At 37.3% G+C, this 26,864-nt stretch overlaps 3 protein-coding genes across 3 annotated transcripts; 2 read left to right on the top strand and 1 right to left on the bottom strand.

Moving 5' to 3' along the window:
• The first annotated feature begins 6,513 nt into the window (after positions 1-6,513).
• LOC136174647 (olfactory receptor 8K3-like) lies at positions 6,514-7,455 on the top strand. Its single transcript, XM_065944822.1, has one exon. It carries the CDS (start codon positions 6,514-6,516, stop codon positions 7,453-7,455), a length of 942 nt encoding a protein of 313 aa, XP_065800894.1.
• A 9,823-nt stretch (positions 7,456-17,278) lies between these two features.
• LOC136174686 (olfactory receptor 8K3-like) lies at positions 17,279-18,220 on the top strand. The gene has a single exon (XM_065944866.1). It carries the CDS (start codon positions 17,279-17,281, stop codon positions 18,218-18,220), a length of 942 nt encoding a protein of 313 aa, XP_065800938.1.
• A 7,082-nt stretch (positions 18,221-25,302) lies between these two features.
• On the bottom strand, positions 25,303-26,241 carry LOC136174072 (olfactory receptor 5J3-like). Its single transcript, XM_065943888.1, has one exon. It carries the CDS (start codon positions 26,239-26,241, stop codon positions 25,303-25,305), a length of 939 nt encoding a protein of 312 aa, XP_065799960.1.
• Positions 26,242-26,864: the final 623 nt, after the last annotated feature.

Raw genomic sequence — 26,864 nt, forward strand, 5'->3', positions numbered from 1 at the left:
TGAAAGCATTTCCTCTGAAATCAGGAACAAGACAAGGATGCCCACTCTCACCACTACTATTCAACATAGTGTTGGAAGTTTTGGCCACAGCAATCAGAGCAGAAAAAGACATAAAAGGAATCCAGATAGGAAAAGAAGAAGTGAAACTCTCGCTGTTTGCAGATGACATGATCCTCTACATAGAAAACCCTAAAGACTCTACCAGAAAATTACTAGAGCTAATTAATGAATATAGTAAAGTTGCAGGATATAAAATTAACACACAGAAATCCCTTGCATTCCTATACACTAACAATGAAAAAACAGAAAGAGAAATTAAGGAAACAATACCATTCACCATTGCAACAAAAAGAATAAAATACTTAGGAGTATATCTACCTAAAGAAACAAAAGACCTATACATAGAAAACTATAAAACACTGATGAAAGAAATCAAAGAGGACACAAACAGTTGGAGAAACATACCGTGTTCATGGATTGGAAGAATCAATATTGTCAAAATGGCTATTCTACCCAAAGCAATCTATAGATTCAATGCAATCCCTATCAAGCTACCAACGGTATTTTTCACAGAACTAGAACAAATAATTTCACAATTTGTATGGAAATACAAAAAACCTCGAATAGCCAAAGTAATCTTGAGAAAGAAGAATGGAACTGGAGGAATCAACCTGCCTGACTTCAGACTCTACTACAAAGCCACAGTCATCAAGACAGTATGGTACTGGCACAAAGACAGAAATATAGATCAATGGAACAGAATAGAAAGCCCAGAGATAAATCCACGAACCTATGGACAGCTTATCTTTGACAAAGGAGGCAAGGATATACTGCATTTTATTGAAAGGTTAAGGGCAGAACATAAATGAAAACACATTTTAAAATTTAGTATAACTAGGAAAAAACACTCCTTTATGTTAGGATTAATTATATAACCAAATAGTCAAGATTTTGATATTGGTAGAAACACAAACATATAAATTAATGGAACAGAATAGACAACACAGAAATAGATTTTTACAAATAGTTCAACTAATTTTTCCTAAAGTTGCAAAGGTAATTCAGAAGAAGGGGTGTAGCCTTTTAAAATCATTGTGCAGAGGTAGTTAGGGATATGGGGGAAAAACTAAGCAAGCAAATAAATAATGTTGACCTAATACAATAGTTAGCTCAAAATGAAGAACAACTTGACTGTCAAATGCTAAACTATGAAATACTTGGGGCTTCCCTGGTGGCCCAGTGGTAAAGAAACTGCCTGCAGTGCAGGAGACTCCAGGTTGGGATCCTAGACATAGATTCCCCCCTATTGCTTTATCTAAATATTTTATTTGTGGCTGTTATTTAGAGCCTGGAGAAGAAAATGGCAATCCGCTCAGTATTCTTGCTGGAGAATCCCATGGACAGAGGAGACTGGCAGGCTACGGTCCATGGGTTCACAACAGAGTCGGACATGACTTGGCAACTAAATAACAGCCACAAATAAAATATTTAGATAAAGCAATAGGGGAAATCTATATCTAGGATCTAGGTCTGGTGAAGAGCTCATAGCATGCATACGTGCTCAGTCCCTCAGCTGTGTCCAACTGTTTCAGACCCCATGGTTTGTAGCCCACCAGGTTCCTCTGTCCATGAGATTTTCCAGGCAAGAATTCTGGCGTGGGTTATCATTTCCTTCTCCAGGGGCTCTTTCTGACCCAGGAATAGAACCTGTGTCTCCTGCTAGGTAGGCGGATTCTTTACCACTGAGCCACCTAAGAAGCCCATATATAATTCCCTACTTTTCAATAATTAAATAGGACAATTTTTTAAATATTTCTATACCATCATTCATTTGAGAAGACCACTGTGGACTTGCAGACTTAATGGGCCTGCTCTAGAGATAGGTTTAACTAAGAGACTTGTATACTACAAAAGGAAAGTTAACCAAGAGTTTAAAAAAAAAAAAAGGTAGGAAAGAATAAAGAGGAAAGAAATAATTGCCCTAGAAAACTGAAAAGCCAATCTCCAGATATTTTGCTGTGGTCTCAGGACTTTAGGGATGATCAGCAAATTCTCTGACACCTCCTCAGGGAGAGTACCAAAAGGTGAAGGAGATCCATAAATTGTCCCCCTTAGCCATGTGGGAGCCACATGGGGGAGTCACGACAGACTTCACTACAGGTAAAGTGAGAGAGTGTTCCATGTGATGCCGTGTTTCCAACATGCTGACAGCGGTTCAGTGACAAATTCAAAGTTTCACATTAATTCACTGGCAACGCCTGAGCAAAATGAACCATTTCTGATTCAGTCCTCTCAGGAATAGGACTCCTCTTCTGTCTTCATATTAATTATTTGAAAATATTCACATATTTATAGACTAATCCCTGAAAAGCATTTCTGAAATATCATCGTGAAGCCCATTTATACAAATAACGATATCTCCAGTGGAAGGCAAAACCAAGAGTAAGTAAAGCAAAACTAAAGATGCGTGAGGGTGTCCGTGGTGGCCCAGCTGGTAAAGAATCTGCCTGCAACAACCCTGGTTCCTTCCCTGGATCAGGAAGACCCCCAGAGAAAGAAATGGCAACGCATGGCAGCATTTTTGCCAAGGAAACCCCGTGGACAGATAAGCCTGGCGGGCTGCAGTCCAGGGGTTACAAGAGTCAGACACGCTTTAGCAACTGAAACACCACCACTGCCAAAAACACAGGAATATTTAGAAACTGGCAAAAATAAGAAGCCTCATGTATTCAATCTCGCATTGTGATGTTCTTCTAAATTCTTATTCATTTAGTGCTCTGGGTGTTTTTTGGTGACTGTTTCAATATCATTTAATATTTAATGATTATGTACTTCAGTACATAAATATGATTATTTCTGGATCCCTTGATGAGACAAAAGAGCATTTCCTCCTTACAATGAGATGTGGAAATTGCTATTTGGTTATTAGCAGGCTTTTAAGTACCTAGTTTTATGGCAATGGTGCAATTTTCAGCGTGTCCTTTAATTTCAAGTGGAATCTGACCGCAAATTAGATAAAATTATCTCACAGGGCACAGCTTTAAAAAACTGACAATCAGGATTTTTAAAAAAAATGTTAAACTATGAGATAGCTATTTGGGTCTATCCATAGAATGATAAAGCTGTGACAAAACAACCAAAAAGATTTCTATCATTTCCTACCTTTACAGGAAAATTGGAATTTACAAAGTCTGATTTTTCTTTTCAGCTTTTCAGCTTGCAAAACGAAGACAAGAAAACAAGATTTATACTACTTATTGTTACATTTATTTAAGATATTCCTCTACAGTAACTGTTGAGTGATATACATTTCATGTTTCTGATATTAGAAAATTGTTTGCATCAAGTCCAGGTAGACTATCAGGAGGTCTTAAAATTGTAAACAATATTTTAAGTGAGCAAAATGCTAATTTCATGTAAATACTTTTATCTTTAATGTTATAAATTTTTTAACTAATTTTCTTACAGACCACTCAGAGACTACAGTCACTGATAATTTATTGTAACCAATGTTATTTATATTTTTCAAAGGAGGTGTTTATGTTGACAATGTTTTGCACCTAATAATCCTCTTACCTTGATCTGCCATTTACCTCCTACTCTTGTGAGTTGGTTGTTTAGATGTATCTGACTCTTTGAGACCCCATGGACTGTAGCCCGTTGGTTCTTCTGTCCATGAAATTCTCCAGGAAAGAAGACTGGAGTGGGTAGCCATTCCATTCTCTAAGGGATCTTCCCAACCCAGGGATTGAATTCAGGTTTCCTGCATTGCAGACAGTGTCTTTATCGTCTGAACCACCAGGGAAGCCCACCTCTTATTCTGATATATTCATACTATGTTTATTATTATCATATTCAGATACACTTTCATTTGATTTTATAAAATGTTGATTTGTGTTTTGTGTTACATTATCATTTTGGTGGAGTTTTGTGACCTTAAAATACAAAAAAAGTTAAGTAACATATAATCCATGTATATCTATTTAATGTATTTTATTCATGTCTATAGTATTGTGTGGGGTTTCCCTGGAGGCTCAGTGGTAAAGAATGCATCTGTCAATGCAGGATCGATCCCTGGGTTAGGAAATGGCAACCCACTCCACTAATCTTGCCTGGGAAACCTCAGGCACAGAGGAGCCTGGGAGAATACCGCCCATGGGGTCACAAAGAGTCAGAAAGGAGTTAGTGACTAAACAACAGCGTAGCATTGTGTGACATAGTAACCTTACACATTTTTTTTTTTTTTTAAAACACAGCATCTTCTTTTCAAAACGGAGTTTTTAATGAATCTTCATTATGCGGAAAAAATGCCAATGGCTACTCTTTCTTTCCATTTGCTTAGATCTCCTCGCATTCTCCTGGGTTCTTGCATGACAATGTATATTTGAATTGTTACATACAAATTAATATATGCCAATTGTAGTGAAAATGTTCCTAGGGAAAGATTATGTTTTAGGAAAATTTGCCTCATAATGAACTTTCATTTTTGCTAACATAATAAATAAAACTAGAACATAAAGAACCCACTTTATAGACTTCAGAGGTCCAATTTTAGCCCTGCAGAGGGGAGTAGTGAAGGGCCTGGAGTAAGTTAAATGTGCTCCATTCTACTTGACCTAGTCCTCACCTGTTGATCATTACATCACAGCCTTGACAAATAAGACAATGTCACAGTACAGAAGAACTGACACACAAATATATAAAGAAACTCTCTTTGAGCTAAGTTATTGCCACATGGAAGATGTATATATATTTGTTTTTTATCTGATTTCCAGGTAAGCCTAAACATATTGAATCCCTTAATCTTCATTTTTCTCTCCCAACCACCCTGTAAAGAAATATCAGTTTTGCATAAGAAAATAAATATTTTCAGATAAATTATTTACCCAAAGTAATCATTTGTATATAACAGAAAATATAGCAGAGATTATATATGTTTACTGGAGAAGGACATGGCAACCCACTCCAGTACTCTTGCCTGGAAAATCCCATGGATGGAGGAGCCTAGTAGGCTATAGTCCATGAGGTCGTGAAGAGTCGGACATGACTGAACGACTTCACTTTCACTTTTCACTTTCATGCATTGGAGAAGGACATGGCAACCCACTCCAGTGTTCTTGCCTGGAGAATCCCAGGGACGGCGGAGCCTGGTGGGCTGCCTTCTATGGGGTCGCACAGGGTCGGACCCGACTGATGTGACTTAGCAGCAGCAGCTGCAGCATATCTATATACATACATGCCACACATATTTTTATAGAGGCATAATTCTCACTGTAATCTATTATATTTTTCTTATTTATACAACTGTCCAATATTTGTTGTCTGTTAACTATTTCAGTCTGTATCACCTGAACAAAGGATTTTGAGGGCTAGGCGTTGAAGTAACAGGTTCTATGAAAGTGAAGTGAAAGCGTCCAACTCTTTGCGACCCCCAGGCTCCTCTGTCCGTGGAAATCTCCAGGCAAGAATACCGGAGTGGGTAGCCATTCTCTCCTCCAGGGGATCCTCCCAACCCAGGGACCAATCCCGGGTCTCCCACATGGCAGGCAGACTCTTCACCATTTGAGCCACCGGGGAAGCCCGCCGTGTTCTTTACGCTTTTGGAATTTATGGCTTTACATTTTTATCATAATTCTCACATAGTTGAATAATACAATTCTTACATGTGCTAAGCGATATGTAAGTGATATTATCAAGTATAATTTATAAATATCACAATGTGGTTGAATTACATAAATGACTAGCAGAAAACTTTAAATGTGTATCATATAAGTTTATATATGTATAAATTTATATATGAATCACACTTTTAAGTTTATTTCATTTCTAATGTACTTCTATGCATACATTTCTGTATCTTTATCCATGTGTCTATAGGTATCCACACCTATATGTGTATCTATATGTTTATATGGGGCTTCCCAGGTGGCCCTCGTGGTAAAGAATCTCCCTGCCAAGGCAGGAGACATAAGAGACACAGGTCCAGTCCCTGGGTCAGGAAGATCCCCTGGAGAGGGCATGGCAATCCACTCCCGTATTCTTGTCTGGAGAATCCCACGGACAGAGGATATTGATCTATCTCTGTGTTTATGTCTAGGTATACCATCTATGCCTTTCTTGTTTTTCAGCTTTAGCACTGCTGAGATTTTGGGATGATAAGGGTGCTATGAGATGTTTAGAGGCATAACTGACCACGGACCATTATGTGCACGCACTGCTCACCTTGCACTTGCAATAACCAGTGTGTCTTTCAGATGTTGACAGCTGTTATTTGCTTAGTAAAATAACTCCTATTTGAGAACTAATGAATATCTCAGACTCTGTCTCTATCTTTATTTATGCATATTATTATACATAGGATAAGGGATTTTAAAAAATATCCTGTTTTGGGAAGTTAGGATGTATTTTACTTATACAAGCTTCACATATGAAAAATCTGCCAGGTGATAATACCTGAAATCTGCTTACTATGCTTGATGTCTCCACCCAGAATACATATCCTGATAAAACTGCATGAAAACACAAAATCTTACTGTGCCAAATGAATTCATCCTCATGGGAATCACAGACCGCCCCGAGCTGCAGGCTCCACTGTTCGGACTCTTCCTCATCATCTACGTGACCTCAGCAGTGGGCAACTTGGGCATGATCATCCTCACTAAGGTGGACTCCAGGCTGCAGACACCCATGTACTTCTTTCTCAGACACCTGGCTCTTACTGATCTTGGCTATTCAACAGCTGTAGGACCCAAAATGTTGGCAAGTTTTATTGTGGATCGAAATTCAATCTCCTATTATTTGTGTGCCACCCAGCTGGCTTTCTTTATCATGTTCATGATTAGTGAGCTTTTTATTCTGGCTGCAATGTCCTGTGACCGCTATGTGGCCATCTGTCACCCCCTGCTCTACACGGTCATCATGTCACAAAGGGTGTGCCGGGTGCTGGTGGCAATCCCCTACCTCTATAGCATATCCGTGTCTCTTATAATCACTGTAAAGATTTTTAATTTGTCCTTCTGTGGCTACAATGTCATCAAACATTTCTACTGTGACTGTCTCCCCTTGATACCTTTGCTCTGTTCAAATACACAAGAAATTGAACTGATCATTCTGATCTTCGCAGGTGTTAATGGGATCCTCTCCCTTCCAATAATTCTTATGTCTTATCTGCTCATCCTTGTAGCCATTCTCAGGATGAACTCTGCTGAAGGCAGGCACAAGGCTTTTTCTACCTGTGGATCCCACCTGACAGTGGTCACTGTGTTCTTTGGGGCTTTGATATTTATGTATGCACAACCAGAGTCTAGACACTCCTTTGATACAGATAAAATGGCATCTATATTTTACACCCTTGTTATCCCCATGTTAAATCCCTTGATCTACAGTTTGAGGAACAAAGATGTAAAATATGCACTACAAAAGGTGTGGAATAAGCTTTGTAACAGTTCCTCTTAAAGCCTACGTACAGTTCCTATCCTTTAGGTTCTGGGCTTCCCTTAGATTCCTATCCTTTAGATTCTCTATGTGTCTTTAAATGGAATAGTGAACACAAATAAGTTCAATGTACTTTTAGAGATTGCCTTTTATGTGCCAGTAGCACTTTAATGTGTTGTACTTACTAGCACACAAAACAAGAAAATATCTGCCTTATTTGACCAAGAGAGATTAATCACAAATATAATTAAATAAATGTTATTATACACAAGAATTAGTGAGGACACTACAGATATTCAAGCAGGTGAGGAAAGTGGGTATGCTGTGTGTGAGAAAGGAAGAATGGTAGATATAAAAAGTGAGTTTAAATGATTATTGCTTTTCTCTTTTTCTTTGGTATAAATTTATTTGTTTTAATTGGAGGCTAATTACTTTACCATATTGTATTGGTTTTGCCATACATTCTCAGCTACTAGAATGAACTTCCCCATGACTATGTCTGTATTTGGGCGTATGCATATGTTTTTTTGTAAGGATATCTATCTGTTTGAGCCCCCATACACTTCGAAGGCATCTGAAAAATTAAACTTCCCTGGAAAAGGACATGGCAACCCACTCCAGTATTCTTGCCAGAAAATTCCATGAACAGAGAAGCCTGGTGGGCTACACTCCCCGGGGTCACAGAGAATTGGATATGACTGAGAACACAGCACAAAACTTAAACTTACTGTGGTTTCAAGGAGGCCCAGTGTAGCGCGATGATCGGACCTCAGGGATTATCTGAACTTTCCCAGGTGTTTCCATACTGCATGGAGGAGGCTAGAGTCCTGACCTGTTCTCATCCGTGAAGTTGCTCTCATACATGAGCCCTAGAAAGCCATTAACTCAGCACAGTTTGCAATTCAGTAACCCACAAAATCAGCACAATGTTTTATTTCAACCAGTTCATTCTCTGTACCAGTGGGCATTCCAATCAAGATCAATTTCCTTGATTACAGTTAGCAATCTCTACTGTATGCCTGAAGATTAAGAAAGCAATACTTAAATGCTTTCATCACAAAAGAAACGGTAATTTGATGGAGATATTGTTGTTGGTGGTGTTCAACCTCAAAGTCATGTTCAAGTCTTTGCAACCCCATAAATCTCAGCACTCTAGGCTTCTCTGTCCGCCACTATATCCCATCTTTATTGTTTAGTTGGTAAGTCATGTCTGGCTATTTGAGACCCCATGGACTGTAGCCAGTCAGGCTCCACTCCATGGGATTTCCCAGCCAAGAATACTGGAGTGGGTTGCCACTTCCTTCTCCAGGAGATATTCCTGACCCAGGGAGTGAGCCCGCATCTCCTGCATTGGCAGGCAGATTCTTTCCCACTGAGCCACCAGGGAATCCTAGAGCTTGCTCAAATTCATGTCCATTCAGTCAGTGATGCTATGTAATCATCTTATCCTCTGACACTCCCTTCTCCTTCTACTGATGGAGGTATTGCCTCATGCTAAGTTGTAATCATGCTGCAGTGTGTAAGCGTATCAGATAACATATTGTACACCACAAACTTACACAATGCTGTAAGCCAATTATATCTCAGAGATGCAGAAAAAATAAATCTCTTGAGGTCTCCCATGGACACTTTCAACTTTGTATTTATAACTTTTGGAGATTATGATTCCTAACTGTTTCTTTTTGTTTAATGACGTTATTCAGCTGGTAAGTCATGTCCGACTCTTTGAGATCCAATGGATGGCTGCATGCCAAGCTTCCCTGTTCTATGCCATCCCCCTGAGTTTGAGCAGACTCATATCATTTGAGTCATTGATGCTGACTAACCACCTCATTCTCCGCCACCCCTTTCTCCTCTTGCCCTCAATCTTTCCCAGCATCAGGGTCTTTTCCAACGAGATTACTCTTCCCATCAGTTGGCCAAATTATGCAGCTTCAGCTTCAGTATCAGTCCTTCCAATAAATATTCAAGGTTGATTTCCTTTAGAATTGACTCATTTAATATCCTTGTACTCCAAGAGACTCTCAAGAGTCTTCTCCAGCACTATAATAGGAAAGCATCAATTCTTCAGCTCTCAGCCTTCTTTATGGTACAACTCTTACATCTGTACATGACTACTGGAAAGTCTATAGCTTTGACTATACGGACCTTTATTTCATGAGGTTGTTACATTTCCTGATGTCTGTGAAGATCAAGAATATTTCTTATTTAATATTTGTGCATCTTTACATAAGTGGTCTATACTATACTGAATTAGGCTTGCTATCTCTCTCATGGGGTGACTTTCCTCAATATTGGTACATAAGAGCTTATGATATATTTTTATTAAGATCAATTTGATAATTCTTCTTATAAGAAGCAAAAGAAGGTAATTCCATGGTTTGTTCTATGGTATGTTTCTAGTGAAAGTGTAGTAAGATAAGTACCACTATATAAATATTATGTCTTGTGAATTCTTCTAACCCTTCTAAATTTCCACTTTCATTGGTTATATTTAGTATTTTAAACACTCATGAAACTTTATTTGCATCATAGATTAAACATTTTTTCCCCACCATCATGGATTAAATTCTTTATATAGTCAATTAAATCCAAATTAAAATTATTTATTGGAATAAAAAAATAATTGTAGGTACTCTTTCAAGTGAGGTAAAATGTGAGGAATTTATATAGTTGATTTTTTTAATTATTAAGAAAAATATGTACTGAATATAAACATGCCAAATATAAATGTAGAAAAATTTTGGTTTTTGGAAAATGTATGTTGGACAAAGATACAGTAAAATGATTAATATTGATAGCTTCTGAGAACATGAAAATGTTTAAATTAATATTTTTGGATATATACTTTTCTAAATTATCTTCAGTGAATAAGTGTGACTTTTATAACAGAAAAAAGTAGAAGAATCTAATATTTGGATTGAGAAAAATAAACTGTGACTATATATATATCCCAATATCCCATTTCTAAATTAAATCTTGCTGTGCATTGTATAGTCCCTCAAAAGATAAACCAGAAAGAGAACAAAATATGTAGAGTTTTACAGTTTGCTAATATATATTTTTTTCATTTTAAATGTTGTTCTTCAGTCACTAAGTTATGTCTGACTCTTTGTGACCATGAACTGCAGCACGTCAGGCTTTCCTGTCCTTCACTATCTCTTGGAGTTTGTTCAAGTTCATGTCCATTGAGTCAGTGATGCCATCCAACCATCTCATCCTCTGTCACCCTCTTCTCCTGCCCTTAATCTTTCCCAGCATTAAGATCTTTTCCAATGAGTCAGCTTTTTGTATCAGGTGGCCAAAGTATTGGAGTTTCAACTTCAACATCAGTCCTTTTAGTGAATATTCAGAATTAAGTTCCTTTGTCTTTAGTTTTCCCATTTATATTTAGTGACTTTCCTATAATTGCTACTTTTGGTTCAGAATAGCATGTAAACATTTGTGTGATCAGTTGCTCCATTGTGTCTGACTCTTTGTGACCCTATAGACTAGCACACCAGGCTCCTCTATTCAAGGAATTTTCCAGGAAAGAATACTGCAGTGAGTTGCCATTTCCTACTCCATGGAATCTTTCCAATCCAGGAATTGAACCCAATTCTCTTCTGTCTTCTGCATTGGCAGGCAGATTCTTTACCACTAGGCCACCTGTGAAGCCCATATAAGCAATTAAGCCTACCCATTTCATGGATCTTAATTAATCTCATGATGACTCCCGTCTACATGTACAATTACTAAATAAAATATATATGGTTTGATCCTGTTAATCTTTTGTCAATCTAATTATTAATCCAAGCAAAAGCTACTGTGTAAAGAAGATTTTTTCCTCCCCTTTAGCTATTGATTCATTTATTTATTTTTGTGTCGTGGTCAAAGCTCAGAAACAGCAGAAATGTCCATCTATGTGAGGTCAAAAGAACCTAGAAGAGTAGAGGAAAACCTTCAACACCAAAAATGCAATCATTTTAAGTGAGAGTTCATGGTAGCTGTATTCATCATAGTAGAAAAGTGAAAGAACCCATAAGTCTTTCCATAAGTGAATGTTTAAACAGATTATCATCAATACCATGGAATACTACTCAACAATGTAGGGAACAGATGATCTATACACACAAAAGTGCCAAAGAATCTCAAGAGATTTATGTTGAGAGAAAATTCCAATCCCTATTTTCTGTATGAAAAAGTGTAGCAGTGGAAAAGCTTAGTGATGACCAAGGGTTGGGAATGGTGGCAGAGGAGGAAAGAGGCAGGCGCAGGCAGCTTGTGATGACACAGGTCCTTATTGGAATGGGGTAACAGACTGTAATAACTAAAACGGTAGTTTATGCAGTGAAGAAAAAGAAAAAAGCAGAAGTTGTAAACAGCCTGTGACAGAAGCTCACGACGAAATAAGAAGTGCTGCGGTGAGCTTGGTCACTCAGTTGTGTCTGACTCTTTGTGACCCCTGGACTGTAGACACCAGGTCCTCTGTCCATGGGATTCTCCAGGCAAGAATACTGGAGTGCATTGCCATTTCCTTCTCCAGAAATAAGAAGTAACTAATTTCTGTCTCTGAGATATAAGTAAAAACAATCACATGGGCAACAAATCAAGGAGGAAACATCTCATATTAGCATAATATATTATTTCAATTTCCTAAATATATTAAATACTGTAATAAAACAATGTTGAAAATTTCTCCACAGTCATACATTTGAGAAGAACCTGTGGAAATACTGACTCTCGGTTTGCACGCCCTATAGATGCAAGATTTAATCAAGAGTCGTGTGTGCTACAAAAGAAAAGTCAACCAAGATTTAAAAGATATATAAATGCATGTATATATATGCAAAGAAGGAAGGGGGGGTGGGAGGAAGGAAGTCAGGAAGTAAGGAAGGAAAGAAAAATGTCCCAGGCAATTAAAAGACAATCTCTAGACATGCTGTTTTGCTCTCAATACTTTAGGGATAATCAACAAATTGCTTGGCATCTCCTCAGGGAGAATCTCAAAAAGTGAAAGAAATCCATAAATTCTTCTCACTTAGCCATGTCAGGAATACAGGTGAGAGTCATGAGAGATGCTTTTACAGGTAAAATGACAGGATATTGCATGTGATGCCTCATTTTCAATATCAACAATGTTTCAGTGACATACTCAAAGTTCTAGTTTAGCTCAATGGCAAAGCCCAAGCAAAATGAGACCATTTCTGATACCGTTTTGTTTGTTTTCCACTACTCCATAATTCCTGAGCAGGAATAGGACCTCTCTTCCTGTCTTTTCATAATAATATGTTGCATGCTAGTCCATAGGATGACAGGCAAAATGCTGAAAAGCATCTTTGAAACATTACCATGATATTTGTTTTGCATAAACGATGATATCTCTAACGGAGGGCAGAGCAAATGACAAACAACAAAAGAGATGCGAATGTTTAGAAACTGGGAAAACTCAGAAGCTGGGGGTCTTGTCTTTCTTTTTTAACTCTTTCTGAATTCTTAGTTAGTTAGTGCTCCATGTGCTTTTTTGTGACCTTCCCTCAACATAATTTAATATTGAATGATTATTTAAATGCATGTAAAAGTATAATTCTTTCCAGATCCTTTGATGAGGCAAAATGAAATTCCCACCTCACACTGAGACATAGAAAACATTATTCGCATATTAAGAGACTTTTAAGTAGCCAGTTTTACGGTAATGGTACAATGATCAACATGTTCTTTGATTTCAAGTGAGAGCTGACAAAAAATATATAATTATCTCATGAGGTTTAGCTTTAAAAAATTAATTGGTATTCAACAAAGATATTAAACTTTGAGAAAACTATTTGGTTTTTGTAAAATGCTGAAGCGTGAGAGAAAAGAAAAAACACTTCTATCTTTTCTCATATTTACAGGAAAATTGAAATTTGCCAAGTTTGTATTTTCTCACTGTTTCATATTTACAAAACAAACCAAAGAAACAAAAACGAGTTTCATATTCAGTTCAGTCCAGTTTAGTTCAGTCGCTCAGTCTTATCTGGGAGTTTGTGATGGACAGGGAGGCCTGGCGTGCTTCTTATTAAATATATTGAAGATATTTTTCTAAAATTATTCTCTAGTGATGCACATTTCAGTATTTCTGATATAAGAAAAGTGTATGCATCAAGTCAAGATTGGTGATTAAGAGGTCATAAAATTGTAAGCAGTATTTTGAGTGAATTAAATGCAGATTTCATGTAATCATTTTTACATGTAATGTTATAAAATTGTGCTTTTATTCCTTTTCTTATAGAGATCCTTTAGAGATTACTGTCACTGTTATTTTTATTTTAACCTGTATCATTTCTATTTCTTTAAAGAAACATTCAGGATCACAATATTTTAAATTTAACAATTATCTACCTTAATCTGCCATCCACTTCTTACACTGCTATATTCTTGATGTGTGTATTATTAGGGACCTTCAGATATATTTTTATTTAATGATATAAAAATAATTATGTTTTGTATTATAGTTTGAAGGAATTTCTTTGGCGTAAGATGTAAATTTACAATGGCGTGCAAGGACCCATGTGTAGCCATTCTGTATGTATTTTATCCCATCACCCTAGCACATTATTACGCACATAGGGACTTTGAACATGTTTTTATCATACTGAGCGGCGCTGTGCTCAGTTGCTGAGTTCCAGGTGACTGCGACCCCACAGACTGTAGCCTGCCAGGCTTCTCTGTCCATGGGACTTTCCAGGCAAGAATACCGGAGTATGTTGCTGCCTCCTTTCCATGGGATCTTCCTGACCCACGGATTGAACTCATGTCTCCTGCATTGGCAGGCAAATTCTTTAACACTGAGGCACCGGGGAAGTCCCCTTGCCGGGGTCCAGCCTCGGCAGGATCCAGGGGATGCTCTCAGAATGAACGGCGTCGGTGAGAGAGAGGGAGAAGACACGTGAGACCAGCCTTGATAAGGCCAAGTCTGCGAGGGAGAGAGAGAGAGAGAGAGAGTGACCAGACGGGGGTGTTTGCAGGCTCTGGCAGAGTCTGGCAATGCTTTATTTTTTACCGTGGCTTTTAAACCCTAAATTAGTACATTTCTAAGGGGAAGATAGTTTAACATTACATGAGCTTGTTCTTCACCAAACCAGGGTGTTTTCTGCATACTTCTTTGTTTATGAGGGTCTTGTACATTATCTTCTGGCCTTGGGGCCTACTGACTTTTTATGACCTAGGTGAATGCAAAGCTGTTTTCTGTAATCTATTCTTTAATGAACACAAAGGTCAGTCCTTTTGCAGGAGTTATCAGTTAAATTTATCTAAAAGGTTTACCACACAAAGACTCTGCAGCTCCAGTGAGGCAGCCCTTGTTTAGCATTCCCGGTTAAAATTAACAGTTTTAAACTCTTATTTTTCTAAATCTTTAACTATAACCACTTTTAGAATAATATTTTTATGTTCTCTAATAGGGCTTCCTCACCCTCGAAGTGCTCTGTGCCTATTAGGGCCTTTACGTGATCAGGTTCTTTATGCTGTTTTCTGATTAGGGTATTATAAGCAATCATGCATATTAGCACCAAGGGCATAGACGCATTTGCCAAACAAACTAAAATACCAGCAAAGGAGTTTAAACTAAAACACTCCTTTCACCCTGGATAATTTCATAAAATACCACCACCCGGGAAACTTATTGGTTAAAGTTCTAAATTGATTCTTATTTGGGAAGAGATCGGAGAAGGCCTTCTGCCTGTGTCACAGAAATTAGGGAGTAGTCTATTGAAGCAAGCACCAGAACGACAGATATCATCTTTAAGGTGAGCGCCAGGGGCAGCTTTTCGGAATCCCTGAAAACCTGATCCGCCTTGCCCGTCAGGTTTTCTCCCTCATGACCTTGTCATGGGTGGGATCTCGTGTGCTGGCTCCCAGCACCCTTTTAAAGCATAGCATCTCTTTATTCAAAGCAAGTTATGATATTCAAGATATGAAAACAATGCTAATGACTTCTCTTTCTTCCAAGTTGCTCAAATTTCCTCATTTTACCCTGGGTTCTTGCATAACAAAGTACATTTGAATTCTTACAAGTTAGTAGAAGTCCATTATAATGAATATGCCCTTTGGGTCAAATTAATATTTTAAGAAAATATATATCAAAATAAAGTTTTATTCATATTTTATTAAAATAACTAAAAAACTTAGAAGATAAAAAATACCCAAGCACTCTGATGGCCCAATATTATTTCTGCAGAAAGGGCAAGACTTGGAGTAAATTGTGTGTATTCCATCGTACATTATATAATCCTCACCTGTTAATCATATCGCCCTGACAAATAAGGTATGTCACAGTGCAGATGAATTTACATCCATAAAGAAGATCTCTTTGAGCTAAGATATTGTCTCCATTTTATATATATGTGTATATATATATATATACACATATATATATATTTAAACCAATAGCTACTTGATTTTCAGGTAACATAAAGGCATTTAATTATTTAATCCTCATTTTCCCACCCAACAATCCTGTAGTTGTGTTGGTTTTGTGTTTGAAAATAAGCTTTCAGATAAGTTGAATTATTTGCCCAAACTAGCCCTTTTTGTATACCATAAGGAAATTTAATACAGAGATTCTATCTATCATCTATCTTTCTACCTACTTATTATACATCTTATATGCTTCTTCACAGATATACAAATATGTCTCACTGCAATCTATTATAGTTTTCTTATTTATACAGCTGTCTAAAATGTGTCAAGCATGTCAACTGTTTCAGCATATGTCAACTGTGCATAGAAATGTATGGAACTCTGTGTTGGTGTAGCAAGTTCTGTAGACTTTCTGAATTCTGGTTTTAAAATTTTACAATGGATAGTATTTACTTGCATCATAATTTATTGTATAATTGGCATATGCATCATCATATTATTAAATTTAATTTTTACATGTCACTGCTGCTGCTACTGCTGCTAAGTCGCTTCCGTCCTGTCTGGCTCTGTGCGACCTCATAGACAGCAGCCCACCAGGCTCCCCCGTCCCTGGAATTCTCCAGGCAAGAACACTGGAGTGGGTTGCCATTGCCTTCTCCAGACATGTCAACTATGTAATCGCAATTATATAAATGACTAGATAGAAATTATAGAAAGTTTATAAGAACAGCACAATAATAGTTTATATATGTAGCCCTCAAATTTATGTCTTAACTTTTTTTTTGTCCTATCTATGTCTGTTATATATTGTATTTCTTGTCTGTATCTCTACATCTATATATGTATATATGTATCTATTTATCATCTATCTATAACATCCTGGTTTTTCAACTTTAGTACTATTGATATTTTAGACAGATATGGTGCTTTATAGGGTGTTTAGAGGAATCACTGACCTCTAATCATCATATGCTGGTAGCTTCCACATTCCACTTGTAACAATTAACATGTCTTCTTAATTCTGACAAATGTCCTTTGGCTAGTAGCATAATTTCCAGTTGAGAAACAGCAACTCTCTCTGTCTCTCTCACTATATGTTTTATTGTAGACAGGAAGATGAAAGTGTTAGTTGCTCAGTCATGTTTGACTCTTTGCAACCCCCTGGACTGTAGCCTGCCAGACTCCTCTGTCCTTGGGATTCTCTGGGCCAGAATACTGGAGTGGGTTGCTATTCCCTTCTCCAGGGGATTTTCCCAATTCAGGGGTTGAACCCAGATCCCCTCAACTGCAGGCAGATTCTTTACTATCTGAGCCACCAGATGAGTTTATTTTCAAGTATCCTAAACTGGAAAGTTTAATCTGTTTATACTAGCTTTGTATAGTGAAACTCTCCCAGGTGATGATACATAGAACCTATTGACTATGTTTATGTTTCTACCCAGAATAGATTCTCTAATAAACCTGAATGGAAACACACAATAGAACAGTGCTAAATGAATTCATCCTTATGGGAATTACCAACCACCCTGAGCTGCAGGCTCCATTGTTTGGGCTCTTCCTCATCATCTACATGATCTCAGTGGTGGGCAACTTGGGCATGATCATCCTCACCAAGATGGACTCCAAGCTACAGACACCCATGTACTTCTTTCTTAGACACCTCGCTTTTACAGATCTTGGTTATTCAACAACTGTGGGACCCAAAATGTTTGTAAATTTTTTTGAGGATCAAAATGTAATCTCCTATTACTCTTGTGCTATACAGCTAGCTTTCTTTCTTGTGTTTATTGTTAGCGAAATTTTTATTCTGTCGGCAATGTCTTATGACCGCTATGTGGCCATCTGTAACCCTCTCCTCTACCCAGTCATCATGTCACAAAGAGTGTGCTGGGTGCTAGTAGCAATCCCCTATGTCTACAGCACGTTTGTGTCTCTTCTCATCACCATAAAATTATTTAATTTATCTTTCTGTGGCTACAGAGTCATTAGTCATTTCTACTGTGACAGTCTTCCTTTGTTATCTTTGCTCTGCTCAAATACACATGAAGTAGAAATGATTATTCTGATTTTAGCTGGGTTTGATTTGATTTTCTCTCTTCTAGTAGTTCTTGTGTCTTATCTTCTCATCCTCGCATCCATTCTCAGGATGAGCTCTGCTGAAGGTAGGCACAAGGCTTTTACTACCTGTGGATCCCACTTGACTGTGGTCATAGTGTTCTACGGGACTTTACTGTTTATGTATGTGCAACCAGAGTCCAGCCATTCCTTTGACACTGATAAACTGGCTTCCATATTTTATACTCTCGCCATCCCTATGTTGAATCCCTTAATCTATAGCTTGAGGAATAAAGATGTAAAATGTGCACTACATAGGATGTGGAAAAAGTCATGCAACCTTTTTTATTAACATGCAATACAATTTCTATAAACTGGTTATGGACTCTAAATTTTGTTCTATGTACCTCCAAATTAAGTAGTGAGTATAAATATGTTCAACAATTATTTATAGATTATAATATATATACTAGGCACTTTTAATTGATGCAAAGAGATTAATGAAAAAAAAATAGTAGAAAAAAATGCCTTGAGCACAAAAGACCAATTTTGTACATAAATTAAGTAAATGTTAGGAGACTGTGTTAGGTGGATATAGACAAAGAAATGACTGTCCAGGTTTCTGAATGTTTTCTCATCTTTTGGAATAAAATTACAACATATGGTGTGTCTGTGAGTTTTTTATTTTCTTTTGTTTTTGCCTTCATACTTTTCCCCAGTATGTTTCATCTGTGTATTTGAAGTCATCAATCACATTCATTTTCTCAAATACCCTTATTCTTTACACTGAGATCCCACATTTTTTATCATGAATTCTTCTAATTCTTTATAAGAATCTATTCGTCTATTAACTGAAAATATGTTGCAATTCAGCATTTCATAGGTCCAACTGCAGCCTGATTTTGTCTCAACCCATACATTTTGTTGAAATCACAGGACATTTAAATCAAGACAATCTTTGGGATCCTTCAGTAGCTCCCAGATTGGTACCTCTTGTTCTCTCAAGTAGTAATTCTTTCTTCATAACTGGTAGTTTGATTGAAGGGGTAGTAAAATAATTTTGTCTTTTTGAATAAAAATATTTATCCATGTTTAAAAGTAATGTTCTACTTTTTTGCATTCTTGAGTAAAGGAAGTACTGATGAATTAATTGTGTTGGCTCTCTTTCCTTGGGCTGATGCTTCCAGTTTTTATCAACACTGTTTATGCAGTAAGTTTTAACTGACTTTCAGTATTTAACTACACAATTCATTATTCTGCTTGTGAGAAGCAAAGGGAACCGATCTCATTGTTGGCACTCTGCCATATTTCTAAGGTCTGATACATAGCAGGGATGCAGCTATCTTGCTTTTTATAAATGACTTCTACATTTTCCCGTGTGCTACCTTTAACTCTACTTAATAATTCTGCAACTTTACTGAGGCTATTAGTCTACAATATATGCTTTGTTCAGTATCTTGCAATAAAATTATTTGTTTATCCCATGAAGTTTAATAAAAAACCTTCACTGGAATACAATTTTTAAACAACATGACACAAAACAACCAATATCCCCTTTAATATATATATATATATGTATATATTAATATATATATATGGATATAAAAGATGGTATATCCAGAAAATGGATGATAGCTTTTAAAAAATGGTAACGATAACCCTGTATATGAGACAGCAAAAGAGACACAGATGTATAGAACAGTCTTTTGGACTCTGTGGGAGAGGGCAAGGGTGGGATGATATGGGAGAACGGCATTGAAACATGTAAATTATCACATGTGAAACGAATCGCCAGTCCAGGTCCAATTCATGAGACAGGGTGCTCGGGGCTGGTGCACTGGGATGACCTAGAGGGATGGGATGGGGAGGGAGGTGGGAGAGGGGTTCAGGATGGGGAACACATGTACACCTGTGGCAGATTCATGTCAGTGTATGGCAAAACCAATACAATATTGTAAAGTAATCAGCCTCCAATTAAAATAAATAAATAAATAAAAACATGTGCTGACGTTATTGGTAGTACAAAGGCAAAAACAAACAAATAAATAATGCTGACCTTAACCTTATAAAAATGCACTCAAAATGAAAACAAACAAACAAACAAACAAACTTCAGTGTAAAATGCTAAAGCATAAAACATTCAGATAAAGCAGTAAGGGAAAATCTATAACCAAGACCAAGGGCTAGTGAAAAGTTTGTATGACATCAAAACAATCTAGATAATCCAATCAAAATGATTGGAAGACCTAGTCATTTCTCAAAATAAGACATACAGATAGTCAAGAGACATATGAAAATATGTTCAGTGTTACTGATTATTAGAAAAATGCAAATCAAAACTTCAATGAGATATTACCTCACATCAGCCAGAATGGCTATCTTCAAAATATCCACAAACAGTAAATGTTGGAAAGGGTGTGAAGAGAAAGGAACCCTCCTAAAATATTGGTGGGAATATAAATTGGTACAGAAACTATGGAGGACGGTATGGAGGTTACATGAAAGATAAAAGTAGAGTTACCATATGACCCTGGAATCCCACTCCTGGGCATATACATGGAGAAAAATATGATTCAAAGTATATACACTACCAAATGTCATTGCAGCACTGTTTACAGAAGTCAAGACATGGAAGCAACATAAATGTCCGAAAACAGAGGAATGAATATATATACACATATATACAATGGAATATTACTCAGTCATTAAAAGATCAAATAAAGCCATTTGCAGGAACATGAATGGACCTAGAGATTTTTCAGTTCAGTTCAGTTCAGTTCAGTCGTGTCCAACTCTTTGTGACCCCGTGGATTGCAGCATGCCAGGCTTCCCTGTCCATCACCAATGACTCGATCTTACTCAAACTTGGTCCACCGAGTCAGTGATGCCATCCAACCATCTCACTTTCTGTTGTCTCCTTCTCCTCCTGCCTTCATTCTTTCCCAGCATCACAGTCTTCTCCAGTGAGTCAGCTCTCCGCATCAGGTGGCCAAAGTATTGGAGTTTTAGCTTCAACATCAGTCCTTCCAATGAATATTCAAGATTTATTTCCTTTCAGATTGGCTGGTTTGATCTCCTTGCAGTCCAAAGGACTCTCAAGAGTCTTCTCCAACACCACAGTTCAAAAGCATCAATTCTTTGATGCTCAGCTTTCTTTATAGTCCAACTGTCACATCCATACATGACCACTGGAAAAATCATAGCTTTGACTAGACGGACCTTTGTTGGCAAAGTAATGTGTCTGATTTTTAATATGCTGTCTAGGTTGGTCATAACTTTCCTTCCAAAGAGCAAGCATCTTTTAATTTCATGGCTGCAATCACTATATGCAGTGATTTTGGAGCCCCACAAAATAAAGTCAGTCACTGTTTCCCCATCTTTTTGCCAATAAAAATACTAGAGTAACTAGAAAAATACATTGAAATTTTATATGTGAATATTAACATAAATATGAGCAATATGTTAAAGGAATGTAAAGACAAGATAGGAAATGTTAACAGATAATTGTTTTCGGTTGCAGACTAGCCCCCATACATGGAGGGCAAATAGAGACAGCAGAAAGAGTCTGACCACTCCAGATGGAAGGTGGTAGGTTTAATAAACAAGGGAACTTAACAAATGAGCTTGTCTTGGGAGACCAAATTTTTTGTAAATTGCAACCCCTGCCTGCCTGCCAGAATCTTGAAACTTTGTGGAGAAACCTTAACTGGATTCAGTCATATATTCAGTCCAGATTATTCATCAGCACCTTCCTCTCTCAGGGTTGTGTCCCTAAACAATGCCTGTTATAGGAATGCTGAGCAGAACATATATTCCAAGGATGAGGAGGCAGTGAGGAACATCCACTGTCTGGATTCAGCTCACTGTCAATGCATAATTATATCCTCTGGAATAACTCCTCAAACAAGCTGGAACCTATTGGAATTTCTACTTTTGTATACGTAAAGATAAGTTAGTATCTTTAAAGTAGAAAGGTAGAAAATGCTAAGCTGCTGTGGGGCAGTGGTTCAACTAACAAACTTTAATGCTACATAACTTTTAGAATCCTAATTTAAGGCTTCAGTGACTGTAAAAATGCTTATTTTTAAATGAACTCTAATTTCAACTGGAGATTGTTTTCAAAACAATTGAGAGATTCCAGTCCTTCCCCCCCGCCACCCGGGGCATATTTACCTAATCTGACATACATTACTGGGTCAATGGATCCAAACCGGGGATCTCTGATGAGAAAATGGAAACCTGTAAAGAATATGTTGGCCAGCTCTAATATGAAAAATAGGAAATTGAAAGAAATTCAAATTGTGCCAGGTTCTTTCCATGAAGCATTTTTGATACTGTAAATGGTTTAGAGACACAGACTAAACCTGTGAAAGACAAAGTCAAGTGTATTTTAGTTGTATCCATGCATTAGAAGTAAAAGAACTCCATCAATATGCACTGATTGTAAAACTTATATGAAAAGTATAAGGAGTCAGTCAAGAATAGCTAAATCCTTCTGAAAAAGAAGACCAAGGGGCATGTCCCGGTTCACGCACATACTAAGACACAGTGGCTAGAGTGTTTGATAAACCGTAATACTGGCACAGGAATAGATCGATAGGATACTGGAGCAACGCTGATTGGGAATTGTTTTCCAGATACATATGAATCCCTAAATTAGGAAGAATTGATACAAAACAGAAAATAGCTGCTCTTTTTGATAAATGGTGCTCATATATTTGTGCATTTGTATATAAAAGCAAGGGAAAATGTAACCTTTTTAGATGATAATATATCTCATTAGACTCAGGTTAGAAAATACTAACTGTAAAGAAAAAAATATATATAATTTTATCCTATGCTGAAATTCTACACGTTTTTGTTGTCAAAATGGGGTTCCCTCATAGCTCAGTTGGTAAAGAATCCTCTTGCAATGCAAGAGAACCTGGTTCCACTCCTGGGTCAGAAAGATCCCCTGGAGAAGAGAAAGCCTACCCACTGCAGTATTCTGGCGTGGAGAATTGCATGGACTGTATAGTCTATGGGATCGCAAAGAGTCAGACATGACTGAGCGATTGTGCTACTTTCACTTGTCAGAAGAAGAAATAAAGGCAAGACAAACGTTGATGGGAGAATATATTTCTGATAGATGCAACTAACAAGAAGTTGGAATCCGATCACATCACTCTATGGCAAATAGATTTGGAAAAAGGAGAAACAGCGACAGGTTTGTTTTTCTTGGGCTCCAAAATCACTGCGGTATGGGACTGCAGCCACCAAATTAAAAAATACTTGACCCTTGAAAGAAAATCTATGACAAACCTCAGCAGCATATGGAAAAGCAGAGACATTACTTTGTTGGCAAAGGTCAAGTTATAGTTTTCCCAGTAATCATGTACAGATGTGAGTTGGACCATAAAGAAGGCTGGGTGCTGAATAATTGATCCTTTTGAATTGTGGTGCTGGAGAAGACTCTTGAGAGTTCCATGGATAGCAAGGAGATCACACCAGTTAATCCTAAAGGAAATCAATCCAGATGTGAAGTGTTGCGGTCCTTTAAGGGACCAGAATCTGGTGGTCTGCAGTCGACGATAAGAAAGTGAAAGAAGGAAAGAGGCTAATATTCCCTGGGTTACGCAGAAAGCCAATAAAGCCCTAGGACGGGGCTTGTATGGCTCATGTAGGCACAGGGTGCCCTCCTGAAGAGGTTTGAAAGCCTGGGCAGGAAAATGAGCTTGACAGGCTTCCACGCTCCAGAGAATCAGCCAGAAACACACACACACAGAGAGAGAGAGAGAGAGAGAGAGAGAAGGACACGGGGACCCAAGTCTCTAGAGGAACAAGGGTGCTTTATTGAGCTCTATGTGAGTATATATGCCATATTACAAGGTAGCTTCTTCAGATAAATATCAAAAGACCAGACTTTACAAGTTACCAAGGAAACAAGGAGTAATAGAGGCCTTAAAGCCAAAAGACAATCCATATCAAAAGAGGGTCAGAAATAATCACTTCCTCCATCTGGAAAAGCTAATGAAGGGAATCCTATGCGTGCATTCCATCTCTCGATCTCAGTCCTGGGATGCCTGCCGCTCAGCTCTTTCCTGACAGGAACTGATGAGGAAGAGAGGACTCAGGAGAGACAGGAAACAGCACCCAGGAATCCTCCTGTTAAACATTCCCTGACAGTGAGGAGCTGACTCATTTTAAAAGACCCTGATATTGGAAGGATGGCATGCCCCCTGCAAAATGTATGTGCAAAGACAACTATTTTTACAATATTTTGTTATTATTTTTCATAGAAAATGTAAAAATTGCTTTTCCTGCTTTAAATCCTGTCATCCTTGCTAGCATATTGACTATGTCTTCATTGTGAAGTATGAACTAGTGAATGTAAGCTTGTTTAACTATTTTAAACATTCCTCATTTGTTTTAAAAAATCCCAATCTGTATCTTTCTGATATCAGTAGTTAATAAAGACTCTAAAAATACAGAAAACTGTCCATAGTATAACTAATTTTTATATTCAAAAATTTATTGCAATATTATTCACAGGACGTATGGTAATAGATAATCATTTCTAAAATGATGGGGAGTTTGAAGTTATATAATCAAGTAAACCATCATTACAGAATAGAAACTCTTATCCAGCAGTAACACCCATCATGTGATTTAAAGATTGTTAGAGTTTTTTCTTTCTTTCTTTCTTTTTTAATCTTAAAATAATATGAAGTAGATTCTGAAAATCAGAGATGAATGGGAAGGGTGCTGAAAGAGTGCTGAATTATACCTACTCTCAAATTCCAAATATGTATCTATCTTTATACTAGGGTTTTTTTTTAGGAAGAGAACACTACTGCAAATTGAAAATTACAATGGTGTCATTTTCTAACAACCCATCTTTTTTGTTGAGGTCATGGATGTCCAAAAACAGGAAGAAAAGTAAGAAAATCACTATTAGAAAATTTCATTTGGAATCATATTCTCCTTTTTAGCTAATATAGGGATTTACCAATATTTAAGATTTTAATACAAGCTTTAAAAGGAAAATAAAATGCCACGTATAAAATTATTTTAATTTTCTGAATCAATACACTTAAGTATTTTATAAAAATATTTAATTCTTTATATCTCCAATAGTATACACATATTCACAAACTTTGTTTTCCAAATTTCAGAGAAGATGCATGTAATTCTATGAATTGATAAAATAAATTTATCAAAGTCATTGTATTAAAAGCCATTAGTGCAGATATTAATAACCTGAGTATAGGCTTTTTGAAAATTCATTTATGCATAAAATCACTTTTAATTTCTAGTCTCATTTTCTTATATGAAAAGGACTATATAGAATGAAATAATTTGTCCTATACTTAGAAACTCTAGAATTCATTGTATTCACGTGGATGTTGGTGAAGGAAGAATTGATTGACTGCTATAGGGATAAATAACATGAAATTAGCATGACAAATGTTTTATTTCTATGACCCTTCTCACAGCATCCTTTACCTCTTTGTTTCTCAGACTGTAAATCAGCAGGTTTAACATGGGAATCACTAGTGTATAGAACACGGAAACCACCTTCTCTTGTTCTACAGAATACTGGGAACTTGGCTGAATGTAATTAAAACTCAAGGTGCCATAGAATATGGTCACAGCGGTCAGGTGAGAGGCACAGGTGGAGAAGGCTTTCTGTCTGCCTGCTGCTGAGCGGATCCTCAGGATAGCAACAGCGATGAAGGCGTAGGAGAGGATCACAATCGAGAAGGTGGCCATGGCAATGACTGCAGAGAAGGTGAGGAGCAGCAGCTCGTTCATGGAGGTATCAGAACACGACAACTTCAGCAGTGGGGGAACATCACAGAAGAAGTGACTGATGACATTGGACCTGCAGAAAGACAGTCTCCCAAAGCTAATGGTGTGTGTCAGTGAGTTAATCAATCCCCCAACGAGTGATCCAGTGACCAGTCCTACACACCTCCTCTTAGACATGGCTACAGTGTAAAGCAAAGTGTTGACAATGGCCACATATCGGTCATAAGCCATCACAGACAGCAAGCAGCCTTCTGTGGTGATGAACACCCCAAGAAACAAATGCTGCACTATGCAGGCAGAGAAGGAGATGGCTTGCCTCCCAACTAGGAAGCTGACCAGCATTTTTGGTGCAATAACAGAAGAATAGCAGGCATCCACAAATGAAAGGCAGCTGAGGAAAAAGTACATGGGTGTGTGGAGCTGGGGGGTGATTTGGATTAAGAAGATCATGCCCAGATTCCCCACCAAAGTGACAGCATAAATCACCAGGAACAATACAAAAAGAGCAACTTTCAGTTCAACATTGTCTGTCAGTCCCCAAAGAATAAATTCAGTAACAACCGTAAAATTATTTGCAGCCATTTGTTAATTCCTTATCTTGAAATCTGTAAGTAAGAAAGATGTGGGGATTAGAATGTACACAGGAGTATCTGGTGTTTAATATATTAAAGACTCAGAGAAATCTATATAGGCCTCTGTCCTTGGAAAAATAAATTATTTTGCCGAACCAAGCTTGATTAGACTGTTTTTTGTTTTTGTTTTTGTTTTTTTTTTTTCATTTAGTGCTAGTTATAATTCTACTTCATAAGCAAGTATAAGAAAATTCATTTTGCCTCTCGAAAATCTAATTCTGTCTCCAATTATGAGAAAATGATTCTGGCTTGAGAGATACTGATGGAAAATATAAGGAATTCACAAAATTAAACTTAATCCTTCTTTAAAGCTCTTCATTTTTAAGGAAGGAGTAAATTACAAGAAGATCTTTAGTCATCTGTACTATTAGCTCCATGTTAGTCTATAAAAGCACCATGATACAGCCAGGTAAAAGCAAAGCTGTGAGATGGAGTCCTGACCTCCAAAGATGCCATGATGCTCTTGAAGGTGCATACATCTCTGTCCTTTTATGATGCTTCATTATAAGCATCCCAGAGAGAGACCCTCAGTGAAACCACAGAAGAGTGAGACTCAGAGCATAGAAAATGAGG

The sequence above is a fragment of the Muntiacus reevesi genome, chromosome 9 (genome assembly GCF_963930625.1).
Source record: "Muntiacus reevesi chromosome 9, mMunRee1.1, whole genome shotgun sequence".
Taxonomy (NCBI): domain Eukaryota; kingdom Metazoa; phylum Chordata; class Mammalia; order Artiodactyla; family Cervidae; genus Muntiacus; species Muntiacus reevesi.